The following is a 13,940-nucleotide window of genomic DNA, read 5'->3' on the forward strand; positions in this document are numbered from 1 at the left end:
ATATAAACCCCTAAAACATATTATATAAATTTATAAAAAAAATTGTACATTTAAAATAAATTATATGAAGTTAACAAAATAATCATATCCATTAAACAAACTATATAAACGCACAGAAAAAGATTTATGCATCTTAAAATGAATAATATAATTTATAAAAAGTAAATAGACACCATAAAATATTATGCTGTTATAATGGAAGAAACATGAATAAAACAAGAACTACAAAGAAACAAGAAAAAAAGAAAAGGAATCATAATATACCAAATGAAGTAAAAGATAAAGAAATAATATATAAATAAATAGAAAAAGAAGTGGCACCACAGGAAACAAGACGAGAGAAAAGAAAATGAAAACTGTAGTCTCACATTGAATTCTTCTTCAATTTGAATCCAATTTGAATCATCGTAGGAACAGCCGTTTATTTAACATCTAATTATATAAGACATAAAGATAGATGATATGAATTTAAAATGAAACCATCCTAGAAATAATATTTACATAAGGTTTAGAATAAAACAAGAAAAAGAATTAAACAATATATATAGAAAATTAAAAGGGAAAAGAAAAATAAAAAATGAATGGAAAGCAATATAGAAAAAAAGAACAAACACAAAGAGAAAAGTAGAGCAACTCAACCTCAAAGAAATAAATAAGCCAACTCAATTTGAGAAAAAATACCTACATATCTGACACATGCATGCATGCATGCAGCATGCCGCTCATAGGCCTGACAGCATGCGAGAAAGGCCTGCTGTGTATACGACTTCCAGTGCGACAGATAATTAATTGTCTGTATGCGACATATAGCTTCCACCCTGGCGCCCAGCCTCCTCAACAATCAGGCACACGATTTTGAGAAACTCAACACTCTTTTGGGTCTTCAGAAAGACTGAATCAGTTAAAATTCTCACAAGGCAAGCCACCCACCTCAACCTCGTATGGTCGTCCCATGTACAACTTCTCGTCCAACCAAAATCCATACGAGGTAATCTGATTTGAAGTGGTAGAAGAGATTGGCATTACTGGAAAGGAATGGGAGAGATTGATGAAACTATGATGGAGCGATAAGAATAAAATCGAGTTGTATGTACAGAATTTCATCTAATCTATTCTGCGTTTAGATTGTCACTGTCTCGTGGACTTTGTGGATGGTGATAAGAAAGCTGTTTATTAGGCCTTTCTTTCCTAAAAAAAACATAGTAGTAGCATTTAACTAAAATTCTACTCCACGCTGCAACAAAAATGAAATTATTTACTTTACTTCCAGCTCTAGTGCTGAATGTTTTTTCTCTTCCTTTTTGTAGGGATTATTCATGCTGGGTTATTAATGAATTCTTTTTTCCTACCTGCGGGTTCCGACCTGTGACTTGTTAACTTTGATCTTTGTCAAAGTTCACCTCGCTTCATTTCTGTTCCTGCTCATGTATTTAAATGATTAAGACTTAAGACACATCCATAAAAACAGAATAGTTTCTAGTAGATGCGTTAGTTGTAGAAAAGATTGGATGCTAAGAATCTTTAGAATCTATAGGTGCGCTCCATTGCAAGTTCAGACAATAAAGTTTTCAGAATAGTTTCTAGTAGATGCGTTAGTTGTAGAAAAGATTGGATGCTAAGAATCTTTAGAATCTATAGGTGCGCTCCATTGCAAGTTCAGACAATAAAGTTTTCTATCTCTTGTTTTCTTCTTTTATTTTTTCTACAAAATCAGTTATGATACCAAGAAAATCTGAAAGAGGCTCAGCAAATAAAACTTAACGGGTTACAAATTATTGTCTTGATAGGAATCGTTTCCAAATGCTTTCAGTGGAGTTAAAACAAATAATGAACTCAACCAACAGCAACATCTTCCCATGTGTAGAGAACAAAACATCAGAGATAAGATAGTTTGTGGCAAAGGCTTGTTCAATTGAACTTATTCCACCACAGATGGGCTTATGCAACACCAGGCACAAGCAGTGTGTGAAGTACAGGTACAAGTAGAAGTACATGACCAAAGAATACTAATTTATACAGATCTATTTTGTGATCATCTTTATGCCTTTTGAAACCCAAAAATAACACAAGACAGCAAATTGCTCTTGTTACATGCTGACAAACTATCATCAGTTCGTCACTTCTTTAGCAAAGCTCGAGAGTATATCCTCTTGCAGTATGGACTGGTCCTAAGTAGTTCCACATGAGGTCGGATTGCGTTGGTCAGTGCAGAATGGAGTGACCCCTGAAATATTAAATGCAGTTACAAAAATTGGTAAATTAGTTACTGCAAAAGTAGTATAGCTATGCCCTTTTCTCCAGGTTTTTACCTTAGAATTCTGAAGAGCAGAGTATATGACATAGTTTGCGTATGGGTGCTGAAGCAACTGCTCCAATTGTGGCATGGCAAGGAGTTCGAGTATGATCTTCGCCTTGTCAGCCTCCTTGAACACTTTCAGGCATTTCTCAACCACATTGCTACTGAACTTCTGCATGGACAAGTGGATGTACCTGCCTTCAAACTGCTGTGCAAGACTTGAATTTGCATTTGGGATCTTCAAGTCTATTACATACTGGACAACATAGTTCCTGTGACCACAGAAGTCAGGCTTCACATTAATAAAGAAGTACATAAAAATGTAGCAAACTGATTCTACATACTGCTTTTGGAATGTAGAGTTGAAGACTGACTATTACCCATAGGCATCTTGCGCGAGTTCAAATCCATTGCGAGCGATCGCCGCAACCAGCTTCTCTCTGTGCTCACCTCGTGAACGTGCAATGCAGCGCTGCAGGACGCAGCAACCATGGCATTGCATTCCAATGTCAAGACAATGAACAGAAGCGGCTTCAAAGATAGCCTGAGATACAGTTAAATCATAAACCATGCTTATCAGTTCAGTAGTCAATACAGCTTGCCAAACGAAATACAGAGCAAGTTTCAGATAAGTGAAAGCAGTCCAAGACAAAACTATTTGCCATGAGTTCCAAAGATTGCCAATCTCATAACTGCATGACTTTTCTGAATCGAATTTTTGCATCCAAAATTTATAAAAAACGATTCCTCAAATATTCTCTAAACTTCAGAATAGACAATGGTGCCACATTTAGCCACCCTCACACACATACCTTGTTATCGTCGGCCTCGAACGACTGCAGGCACTTTTGCACGACATGGTTGCCATTGGGATCCTTGATGAGCTCCAAGAACCCGGGACGCAGAGCGTCGATGACGAGATTAATCTCTTCCCTTGTCCTGAGGCTCTCAATCAGCTTCTGCACTGCTCGTGTCCTGAAACACCGTCACCAGATTCATCAGAAACTACAGATCAGCAAGATTCAACAGTAAAGATGTGCAAATTAGCAATTAAATGGACGAGTGAATTGACAGTTTTACCCATGGACATTCAGGGATATCCTGACGAGGACGAAGGGGTCGGCGGTGAGGGTGAGCACGAGCTCCATCCTCTGCCCGGCGTCGCAGGCGGCGAGCAGCTTCTGCATGAGGTAGTTGCCGAACGGGTCCACCATCAGCTGCGCGGCGTGGCGCGACACGCCGGCGAAGATGAGGTCGACCTCGCGCTTGCCGTCGTCGAGCCGCTGCTGCAGGAACCGGCAGCCGTGCTGGTCCCGGGCGACGTGGTACATGAACCCGCGCAGGCCGACCAGGCTCTCGCCGCGCGGCTTGGCCGCCGCCGCCGCCGCGGCGGCGCCGCACTTCTTGGGGCTCGCCGCCATCGCGTTCTTCCTCCTGCCGTTCTTGCACCGGGCCCTCGGCGTGGCCGCCGGCGGCGTGGAAGGCGGCGGGGAGCACCAGATGTCCCAGACGTCGGTGGCGGCGGTGGCGTCGAAGGAGACGGGATCGAAAAGAGACGGCATGTGCGCGCGGTAATTGGCGATGGCGAACGGGTGCGAGGGCACGAGATTATCGCCTTTCTTGTGGTAAATGAAGCTGGGGAGGCCGAGGGAATCAGCGGCGGCCGGCGCCGGCGGGTCGTCGTCGCCGTCGACGACGCCCATGGCGGCGAGTTCGTGGATGAGGTAGGAGAGGTCGGCGTCGGCGTCGGCGTCGGCGCCCGCATCGCCGACGCCGAGGAGGCCGCCGTGGTGGAGGAGGGGGATCTCGTTGAGCAGCATCTCCATCTCCCTGTCGAGCTTCATCCCCAACTCCGGCGAATTGGCCGCCGGGCTCCGATCAAATCTTGATGATCGGCAAAGAAAAGGATAAATCTCAGATGGAAGAAATAAGATGGGAAAATGCGTGGGCACTGATCGGATCAGGTTGGATTGGTTCCTGGCGAAGGATTTGTTGGATTGGGATGAGGGCGACGGGAGGTGGCTTCTTGGAGACGGGTTGTTGAGGCATGCAGGGGAGGAAGGAGGGGGGTTTATATATGGATAGAGCGGGAAAGTAGTGAGGAGTGAGGTGAGGAGAGTGCCTGCTTTACCGAGTCTGATTTTCTTTATTTGGGCATAGGCATTCGACTTATATTATTTTCTTCACTTTCTGGTTGTTTTTTACATATTATTAATACAGTAATATAATAATTTAGGGAAAATCATGCGCGGTTGCCAAACATAGCCTTCGTTAAAAGTAAAACATGTATCCAAAACACAAATGTCCTCATATTAGTTTGTTATGATCAGACCGATTCTCCTTGCATGTTCGAGAAAAATAAACATCATGGACAATTTAATTTCATAAAATATTATAGCCATCTACTTAAGATAGTTATTAGATTAAGAATGCAGAGTATTTTGTTTCAAAGCAAAAAAATACTTATATTTTCGACGTTAAGATTTGTAACCTGGTATCCTCCCATTTTTTACTAACCCAAAAAAAAACCAGTGACCTCCCTTTATATTGTGATGAAGACTGAAGATAGTGAATATCTCCCGGCCAAAATCTCTGGGTTTACCTGTTCAGCGTGTCTATTTTGGGGCTAACGGTTACACAACAACATGGCCCACTCGTTCCCACTGACCATTCCTATGGTCCGGTGCTGCCCAAACGTGCCTTGTTGCTGCATCAGAAAAAGACATGGCTTGGATCCGCCGGTGCACTTTTGGGCCCGCTGTCAGCGACACATGGCCGCGCCTTTTTTCGCCTAAAAATATCTCATGTAGGATATTTTCTTGGCCGGACGCCAACTCGGGAAGGAGATATTTGTGCCTGTGATGCATCAGGTAGGGTCCAAAGGGGACGAGCAAGCATTAGCATACGACCAAGAAGTGGATGAAACTGGAGGTTATCCGATGCCTGAAAGCCCTGAGCCTTATGCTTTGGACATGGACCAGAGCTCCTGCACTATTTCCTACACAAGTTGTGTACTATGCAATGTGTGTCCTCGGCATCACATCAGCTTATCAGTGGAAACAGATCATATAGGGATGGCCTCATGACACGTGAATGTAATATTCGATATTTGCATGCCATTCTTTTGCTTGCAAAGTTCTATCTTTTTACAAGGAAATTGCACACGGCATGCTTTTAGCAGCCAAATTTTGAGTCCTGAAAAAACAGAATTGGAACAATATCAGCAGGAGCTAGCCTCCCAAGTTCGTTCGCCGGCAAGGGATGCATCAGGCAGCAAGAGAAAATGTTAGTCCGTAACTTTGAGCATTCAAGTTGCTTCTCCCAGGATTTCCTCAAAACTTGGTGTCCACATTTTTTAGAAACCATACGAACTGAACTACTTCATTACCAATCTTAGCCAGCTGCTGATGAAACAGTTGTCAAACAATATTTCATTCAGGAGACGCGCCATTATCCTCATTAGAGACACCATGATCGGAAGATACAGCAGCATGTCCTTCACTTGTACTGGCGTCAACAGTTGCAAGTTCATCCTTCCTCTCTTCCTGACGACCAGCATCAACAGCCATACTGTCATCAGCTTTATGCTGACCTTCTGATTTGGCTGGATCGGTCTTGCCAGCCTCATCATTCGTGGAGGCAGTCTCACTACTCTGAGCATTAAAAGCGTTCTCTTGAATTGAGACATCAACGTTATCCCCTTCAGTGTCTGGTGCTGGAGGAATAGGGCCTATGAGTTCCCCGTCTACATTCCCGTTGTCCACATCCATCTGATCCTCTGTGGTTCCCTTGCTTCCTGCTGCAGCTTCTCCATCAGTAGCTTTGTTTGTCTGCCCATCCTCTTCAATGCTGCGGCTCTTCCTTTCTTCTTCCTCAGCAGCACGATTCTGCGCTGCAACTTCCTCCTCCTGAGCACGATTTTCTGCTTCTTTTGCCTCCTGTATCTTGAGTTGTCTCTTGCGCTCCTCAAGCTGTTCTTGGATCCTCTGGAAACCGGACAACAGATCACCATACCGGCTTTGGAGAGTCCGCTCTAGTGCTTTCTGTTTATTCACTTCTTCGGTCAAATTTAAGGTTCGATAGGAAGCAGCAAGGTGTTCCTGTTTCTGCAGCTCTTGGAAGCATTTGAGTTCTGTTGATGCAGTGTCCATCTGCTTGAATGTGTCTTGGACCTGTGACCAGAGTTTTCCAGCACGTACCTAAAGAGCAAACAGTATGTGAGAAAAACATTGGCATTTGAATAGGATGTCCATCAAGATATATGATGCTGTCAGTATTATCAAAAAAAAAATTCAATACAAGAAATCCACTCAGGCCAAAAGTGGGACCCATTACTATTTTACAGCATGGAAAAGTGATAACCAAGGCCAGCTCAGTAACCTATCATATTCAAAAAAGGGACAAATGAAAAGAGAAGCATACATAAACCAAATACAGGAAAACAGTTGAATAAAGTCATGCTATATGGTATATAAATGGTTCTGAATGCAGACAATATAGCATGCCAAGTTTACCTGGTATCCTTGTGTGAGAAGCTTAATCTTCTGCTCAAGACGAGAAGCCTTCTTAGCTTCATCATCCATTCGCTTCTTCACAATGTCAAACTCATTTTGCAAGGCAGAAATCTTATCAGCATTTCCAGCAACACTAGCCAAACCATAGCTATTATTAGCGGGAAAAAACATAAGATCCTCTTGGCATGCATCATGTGCTTTCACAAAGTCCTCAAAAGATTCATTTTCATGACCCATGGCCACTCGAAGATATTGAATCTCCTCTTCAACCATATAACCAGCCTGCAAAATAAGAAAAAAGGATGAGGCCATTTGAACAACTTATTCCATCACTACATAACTACAATAAGCATAGAGGCTTGTTCATACAACAATAGAACAATAATCAAAATAAACAAACATATTTACTTGTGTACAGAACATATGTAGTTTGTTTGATTAGGGTCTCTATTGGGTATTTGTTCCATCACTACATAACTACAATAAGCATAGAGGATTGTTCATATAACAATAGAACAATAATCAAAATAAACAAACATATTTACTTGTGTACAGAACATATGTAGTTTGTTTGATTAGGGTCTCTATTGGGTATTTGGGTCTATGACCTTGTACATGTACATATATTATATTATTTCAAAAATGGAGGTGGGGGATCACTAGGGGCCTACCCTGTTGTTCAGTCGAAAAAGAAGTTAGCTAACATTTCTTTGGAGGAAAGGCATTTTCTTAATCAATATAAGATAACGCATTTGGGCAAGAAAAGGACATGATGCATGCTGTTGCATAGTATGATAAACGGGAGCAAAACCCTGCAGGAATGAATTGATAACTGCTATGACAAGTAGATTAATGTATTGTGATCACTATATTTCTTTAAGCAGAAATGCCCAACATAGTGCTAGTAGCAGTTTCAAAAGTCCAACACTTGTATGTACAAGTTTCATGAAAACTAGAATGCACAGCTCAAACTAATCGATTAATATATAGTATTCTCTAGTGTGCAAAGTTGAAAGGCGTAAAATGACCATCACATCGCTTTTATATGACAATTCTATTCATCTACACTCAAAAAAGAAGATTGTAATTGTACATTTGATAACCTAAGGAATATGTTCAAATTTGATATTTCAGACTTCTATAAAAAAAATTCGTTGGCTAGTCCTCGCACCGTAGAGTTTCTCACATAATTCTGTGTCTATTGCTATTTAGAAAGTGAAGCATGCTCCCATCACTCGCTGTGCGTGCCAGTTGACCTAGGTCCAACTGACTACAATCTCAATGCGACTGGTAATTAAGTACTATGAATAACAAATCACATTATCATGTTAGTGAAATAGACATGTGCACACAGGGTCCCAAGTTACAGCTTATGCACTGTGGATCTAAAAAAATAGCATAGCAATTATCAGGAAAGTGGACATACAGTTCATCATGAGTAAGAAAATCATAGGAGGGAGGAAAAGAAATGCACCTCTTTTAGTTCATCCTCATCAAAATCATCAATTTCAGGGACAAGAGATCCCCCATTCTGCTGACGCTTGCTCCCTTTCTTTTTCTCTTTTTGAGTTTTTTCATCAAGAGGATATTTTGCATTATCATGCTCAAGAAGCCTAAGGAGCTCCTCATTTATTAGTTCATCAGCTTGTTCAAGTGATGTAGGAGGCACAAAGGTGCTTCTGCTTCTGCTTTCTCCACTTCTAATGAGAGATTGCCGGATAATCTCTACTGAAGCAGTAGGTGGCCTTGGCAGACTCCTCTGCAACACTTTGGATCTCTTTCTGAGCAATGCCTCCTGCCTAGCCTGTTCCTCAGCCCTTTCTCGTGCCAGCCTGTCTGACATGTCCTCTTCAATTTTCTCTTCAGCTTCTTCCTTCTCATCCTCTGTAATAGGTGGCATGACTATCTGGTACTCATTCTTAGGTTGTGGAATAGAAGCAAAGCCAGATCGTAGGCTTCTTTTAAGTTCAGCTTGCCTGCGAAGCTCAAGTTTGGTGCTGTCCTGCATTTCCACCTCTTCATTTATACGAAGCTCATCACGGAAAGGAGTTCCTTTTGGAGTTAAACCAAAGTTATGTCCATCTCTGGAGGGTGTCATCCCAATCCTTGGAGTAACACCAGGACCAGGGCTTGCCAAAGGTGTTGCCATTGGATTTGGAGTCTGTATCTCCTTCTTACGTGGTGTAACACCAGAGAAATCTGATGGATGAAGATCTGGGTTGTCACCTCCCAAAAGAGGTGTTTGTGATTCTCTAAGACGTGCAAGATTTTCTGCCTCCATCATAATTGCATCACCCTTCCCAGCTGGAGTTCGCTGTGGAGTTCGCAATGGTGTCATACCAAGCCTTGGAGTCTGAGAATAGCTGGCAAGCAAAGTTCTTGTGGCAGTACTTCCTTCACCAAGTTCCTCATTTAAACCAGGATCACCGGCATTACCCATCTTTGCTATCTCCTCTAACTCATGATCGGAAATTTGGGGAGGCGGAAGCATCAGTTTGGACCTCCTTGTGACAGCTTCTGGATCATTTAGCTTATTCGCTTGCATTATAGCAGCAGGGGCATCCTGTCTCTGCAGAATCTTGTTCCTGGCAATGTCTTGCTTTCTTAATTGTGCTTCTATATCCGCTCTCCTCTTCCCTTCAAGCTCCTCAATGGTTGTTGGAAACTGTACATGTTCAAGCGGCCTGTCTTCACCACCAGTATCATAAAAACCTGGAGGTGGTTGCTTTTCAAAAGGGATCTCGGCATTGTAGTCAATCCCCTTTCTCTTTCTTTTTCTATGCCGTGTATCAATACCGGCTGCCTTCAATTCTCTCCTTTTCTGTAGTGAGGCAAGCCGCCTTGCCTCTTCAAGTTGTTTCTCTCTTGCCTTTCGTTTTGCTTTTTTACCCCTAGTGTTAGCTAACCGAGCCCTTGCCTCAGAAAGCATTTCTTTTTCATCTTCATCCATATCGACAGGATCAGGACGTGCAGGTTTTGATTCAGGATTTGGGTCAATCTCACCAGGACGCAGCTTCCTAGGGTCATCATTAGGCTCATAATTTTCATCCTTCGCACATGCAGCATCAAGAAGTTTTTCATAACGCTCAAGGCATTGAGATGGTGTTCGACCTACAATAGGTGCAATTGTCCTCCACTGAGTAGGCATGAGTTTAGCAAGATGAAGTAGCTTCTCATCCTCTTCCCTTGTCCACTCAGTCTGAAATCAACAAAAATGAGTTAGCAACTTAGAGCAGTGAATAATATGATAAAAGAATCATCTTTGTGGCAGACATCAACAAACTAAGACAGACCTATGCGTGATATAGCAGATGACGAATTGAAAGAAGCACTATTTTGATTTTTGAAGCTTAGGGTTTATTTAAACCATTCACTTCAATCAATTAGGTTGAGAATAAGGTGAACTCAAAAGAAATTTGGGTCAGCTTAATAGATGGAAGGTACATTTCTAGTTGTAAAATGTTAAAACATACAGAGTATCCTAAGTGCCTTCTCTTTTATCTTTATAAGCAGCACAATATGAATACTCACAAGAACAGAAAAAAATATATGTACAACAGCTCTTCTAAAAGGAACCAAAGCATTGCTTCTAAATATAAAATTCAGAACGGCTAGTAGCCAAGTACATTTCATGTTATATCGATACAACAATAAAAAGTATATCATATATTGTATTGTTCTTATTCATCGGAAAAATTATTGACTGAAAATTTTGCAACAGAATCGCCTCGTTACTATTAAAGCATGAAAAGTTTAATAGCTCCCCTAAGTTAACAATAAACTCTTGTAGATTCACAAAATGGCATTTTTCTTAATAGCTGCAAAGGTAACTGCATAAATGGTCAGCAGCCAGTGGTAACCAGTCATTTACCCAGTAATCTAAGAACTATCATAACGTTCAGAAGCTAACAAGTTCTGAACAAGATAAATAGGGTCCCTTGTAAGTTAATGATCCATTAACAGTTGCTCATGTTTTATCCTGTTACTGCAGTAAAACATGTTAGGTTTAGAAAAGAAGAAAACTAGAACTCACTCCAATTAAGCACAGAATCGACCAGTTTAGCTTATCTGCTAGAGTTCAAACTTAAACGGTACCTGGGTGCACTTCGACACTGTTAATAAAATTCTGGACAGGTTATAACAGGCGATCAGCACAGAATTAGTGCTGCTTCCAATCCTATCTGATCATTGAGAACCTAGCTATAAAACTGACCATAACTGAGATCATGGAAAATTCAGTAGCTATAGTTGTTCCAGGTAAAGTACATCATTTTGAATAACCAAGTTTGATTAAAGCAGCTCTCCTTCAGCAGAATTTAAGATAAAATAAGGTATTTTCCAAGTGAACCAAACCTTCTACAATCAAAGTTCACTTTATAAAGCTAGTTCTCGTCCATTTTAGTCATTTCTGAAAAGCCACAGCCAACATATCAAATTTGACTTCAAACAGCGCAAAATTCAGTTTTGGCAAAAGAATCCTTTAGGTGTTTAGTCCAATAACACATATTGACCACTAGATTGTAAAAACTTTCATTAAGTTGAACTATATGTTGAAATGAATGTTCTCTAGCTAGTATACAATTGGCTTATGCTGAGTCCATAGCACGTTAATGCACATGACAGGATCAGAAGATAATAATTTGTTATCTGGTCACAAAAAGCACTGGTTTTGATAACATACTAAAGTAAGTACAGAATTTTTCTCATACTAATGCCAACTTGCAACTCAAGTACTCAAGATGAAACCTCGTAGTTTTATCTCATTCTAAAAAAAAATCAATTCAAATGCTTGAAGGACTAACATTGGGTCAATTAATGATAGAGAATCAAACTAAAGTTCAGGTTTCGTAGAGCACAAGTCTTATTGTGGCTTTGTTGCATAAAGACATACAAATTTATCCTTATTTTATAAAGCAGAGAACAATCATCTAGGGATCATTGTTACAAAGGTTGAGAGGGTGCTGGTCAGCATGAGGAAAGCAAGATAAAAGGAAGACTTCACCAGCTACTCTGCATCATAACACTAATTCACTAAGAACTAGGTCCAAGAATTCGCGTGCAGCTGTGCAAGATCCTGGAGAACAGGGGGAAACTGCCGCATTTGGTAAAAACTCCAAGGGTGGAGTTCACCGGCCAGGGTTCGAACCCTGGCACCCACATATTTAGCCTCCAAAGAAGGCTGGGGATGTTTACCCCTTTTTTTAAAAAAAAAAAAAGATCCCGGAGAACAGGAACTACTTTCAGCATTTTGTACTTTCTTGGCAGGCAAAACTTGCTGAGCTGTTCAAACTTCTGTTTAAACAAACGGTGTTACAAATTTACAACAGCATCCAATTGCAGCTCCCACACTAACAAATCAGTAGAATTCCGCCTCATGAATCGTCATGCATCACAGAATCATCGTGTAAACTAGACAGCTCCGAGTGGCAGTACCCTCTCAATGTGGGTTCTACCTTTTCAGGGAAGCAGGGACTCATAACAAGATAAAGGCAGTGTCACTCCAAGCCCCTGCGAGATTCGGGAAACAGAATGGCGAAACCAGAGTCCGCAGAAAAGATCCTAGAAGCGGGACGGCAGTGGAGCTCATACCTTCTTGATGGAGGGGTCGAGCCACTCGTACCATCGCGCCTTGCACTGCTTGGCGGACTTGCGGACGAGCAGCGACGAGATGCGCGCCCACTGGTTCTTGCCGTACTTCATGACGGCGGCCTTGAGGATCTCGTCCTCCGTGTTCTTCCACACGCCGCCCTTGATCATGATCCTCATCTTGCCTCCCCCTGCTCCGACTTACCTCCTCCGCTAGTTTTCTCCCTCCCCCGCTACGGGGAGAGGGGAGTGGGGGGTCCGCTTTCCGGGCTCTTCCGCCCTCCGCCGCGCCACCCGGCCCCGGCCGCAGCGGCTCCGGCGAGGCCTAGGATCCCGCCGGCGCCCGGGGCGGCGGGTCCGAGGGGGTGGGGCCCAGGGGGTTTAGGGTTCGGTGAGGTGGTCGGCGGCGGCGTGCGGGAAGGGAGGGTAGCAGAGCAGGGGAGACTGCGAGTGCGAGCTAGCAGAGCTTTGGGTCGTCAAGCCTTGCCGGATTGCAGAGTTATCACTTGGGACACACAAGGTTAGTACATAGCTATCTCGACATTATGTTTCTCTTTCTCTCTAGCCTGTCAAAGCTAAGCACATTAAAGAAATTTCATAATTGAAAACCTCATTTGGCCTCTTTTTTTCAAAGCATTACTTATCTTCTCATCAAGTAGTGTTGTTATAGGATTCATCGAGTAGTGTTGTTATAGGATGTATACAAACATTATAATTCGATATATCGACATTTCGTGTTGTCAACTAATGAAAAGTGGTTGAGTTGGTTTTTGAATGGCCTAGCTCTCAAAGACATACAAATTATATTCGTCCAGTTCGTGACGTGATTTCTTATTTCTAATTGCAAAGAGCCGAAGTTTGCACTAAGGGTTGTCCAAAGATCGATCCCTTTTACCGGTCCTCCTCTCGCCCTTATATACTCGATCGGATGAGGTTACATCGTCATGGAGGGGTTTTTTTTTAAGTGGAATGCTCCGTCCTTCGCTGTCTATGGTGGGCCTGTCCCGTCAGTCGAAGGGCCTATTGTCCTGTCATGATAGGCCCGTCTAGAGAAGTTCCCTTCTTGGCTCTATCGGATGCTAGAACTTGAGTCTTGCGCGTGCACGAGAGGCGGCATCTGTAGTCTTGGTCACATCACCTGATGCCTTCATGATGAAGAACGGGAAAGGAGTGTGCCTGACCGGACAGTCGGTAAGCGCTACAATGCGTCTCCCGACTGGAATTCTTATCCTGGCGCGGGCGTCTCGTTCGCTAGGGCATGCGCAACCCCACGCCTAACTGATCCGCCCCTGCTGTCCCCGCCTAAGCTTGCGTCTGGGTGGCGTGGGCGTCCCACCAAGCAAGTCTAATTGAGGTCCTAAGCCGTCGTAGGCCTGGGTCTTGTTGGCCCATCATCTGGTCTTGGTCCTCGTGTGCGGCCTTGGATCCCTGTTACGGTCCATTTACCTCAATACCGGAGCGCATCTCGCGGTGGTATACGATCCAGTTACCTCAATACCGGAGCGCATCTCGTGGTGGTATACGGAGCTATTAGTTGGGGACCA

The 13,940-nt window shown here is 42.8% G+C and overlaps 2 protein-coding genes across 2 annotated transcripts; both read right to left on the minus strand.

Annotated features, from left to right (window-relative positions):
* Positions 1-1,861: 1,861 nt before the first annotated feature.
* On the minus strand, positions 1,862-4,348 carry LOC101780915 (putative pumilio homolog 7, chloroplastic). The gene is made up of 5 exons (XM_004962903.3): positions 3,377-4,348; positions 3,109-3,271; positions 2,677-2,840; positions 2,310-2,568; positions 1,862-2,224 (listed from the first exon to the last, which is right to left on the minus strand). Exons 1-5 carry the CDS (start codon positions 4,138-4,140, stop codon positions 2,117-2,119), a joined length of 1,458 nt encoding a protein of 485 aa, XP_004962960.1. The 5' UTR covers positions 4,141-4,348; the 3' UTR covers positions 1,862-2,116.
* Positions 4,349-5,371: 1,023 nt separating this feature from the next.
* Positions 5,372-12,890, minus strand: LOC101781581 (cell division cycle 5-like protein). Its single transcript, XM_004962904.3, has 4 exons — positions 12,400-12,890; positions 8,285-10,009; positions 6,811-7,092; positions 5,372-6,495 (listed from the first exon to the last, which is right to left on the minus strand). Exons 1-4 carry the CDS (start codon positions 12,574-12,576, stop codon positions 5,728-5,730), a joined length of 2,952 nt encoding a protein of 983 aa, XP_004962961.1. The 5' UTR covers positions 12,577-12,890; the 3' UTR covers positions 5,372-5,727.
* Between the last annotated feature and the right edge of the window lie 1,050 nt (positions 12,891-13,940).

The sequence above is a fragment of the Setaria italica genome, chromosome III (assembly GCF_000263155.2).
Source record: "Setaria italica strain Yugu1 chromosome III, Setaria_italica_v2.0, whole genome shotgun sequence".
Taxonomy (NCBI): Eukaryota; Viridiplantae; Streptophyta; class Magnoliopsida; order Poales; family Poaceae; genus Setaria; species Setaria italica.

Excerpts from the sequence above, each read along its gene's own strand:
- LOC101780915 (XM_004962903.3), bottom strand. The coding sequence starts at position 4,140 with ATGAAGCTCGACAGGGAGATGGAGATGCTGCTCAACGAGATCCCCCTC. Across the intron at positions 3,272-3,376 it reads ATATCCCTGAATGTCCATGG|GACACGAGCAGTGCAGAAGC; the intron begins GTAAAACTGTCA and ends ACGGTGTTTCAG. Across the intron at positions 2,225-2,309 it reads CTGCTCTTCAGAATTCTAAG|GGGTCACTCCATTCTGCACT; the intron begins GTAAAAACCTGG and ends TTAATATTTCAG.
- LOC101781581 (XM_004962904.3), bottom strand. The coding sequence starts at position 12,576 with ATGAGGATCATGATCAAGGGCGGCGTGTGGAAGAACACGGAGGACGAG. Across the intron at positions 7,093-8,284 it reads ATGAGGATGAACTAAAAGAG|GCTGGTTATATGGTTGAAGA; the intron begins GTGCATTTCTTT and ends CTTATTTTGCAG. Across the intron at positions 6,496-6,810 it reads TTCTCACACAAGGATACCAG|GTACGTGCTGGAAAACTCTG; the intron begins GTAAACTTGGCA and ends TTTGCTCTTTAG.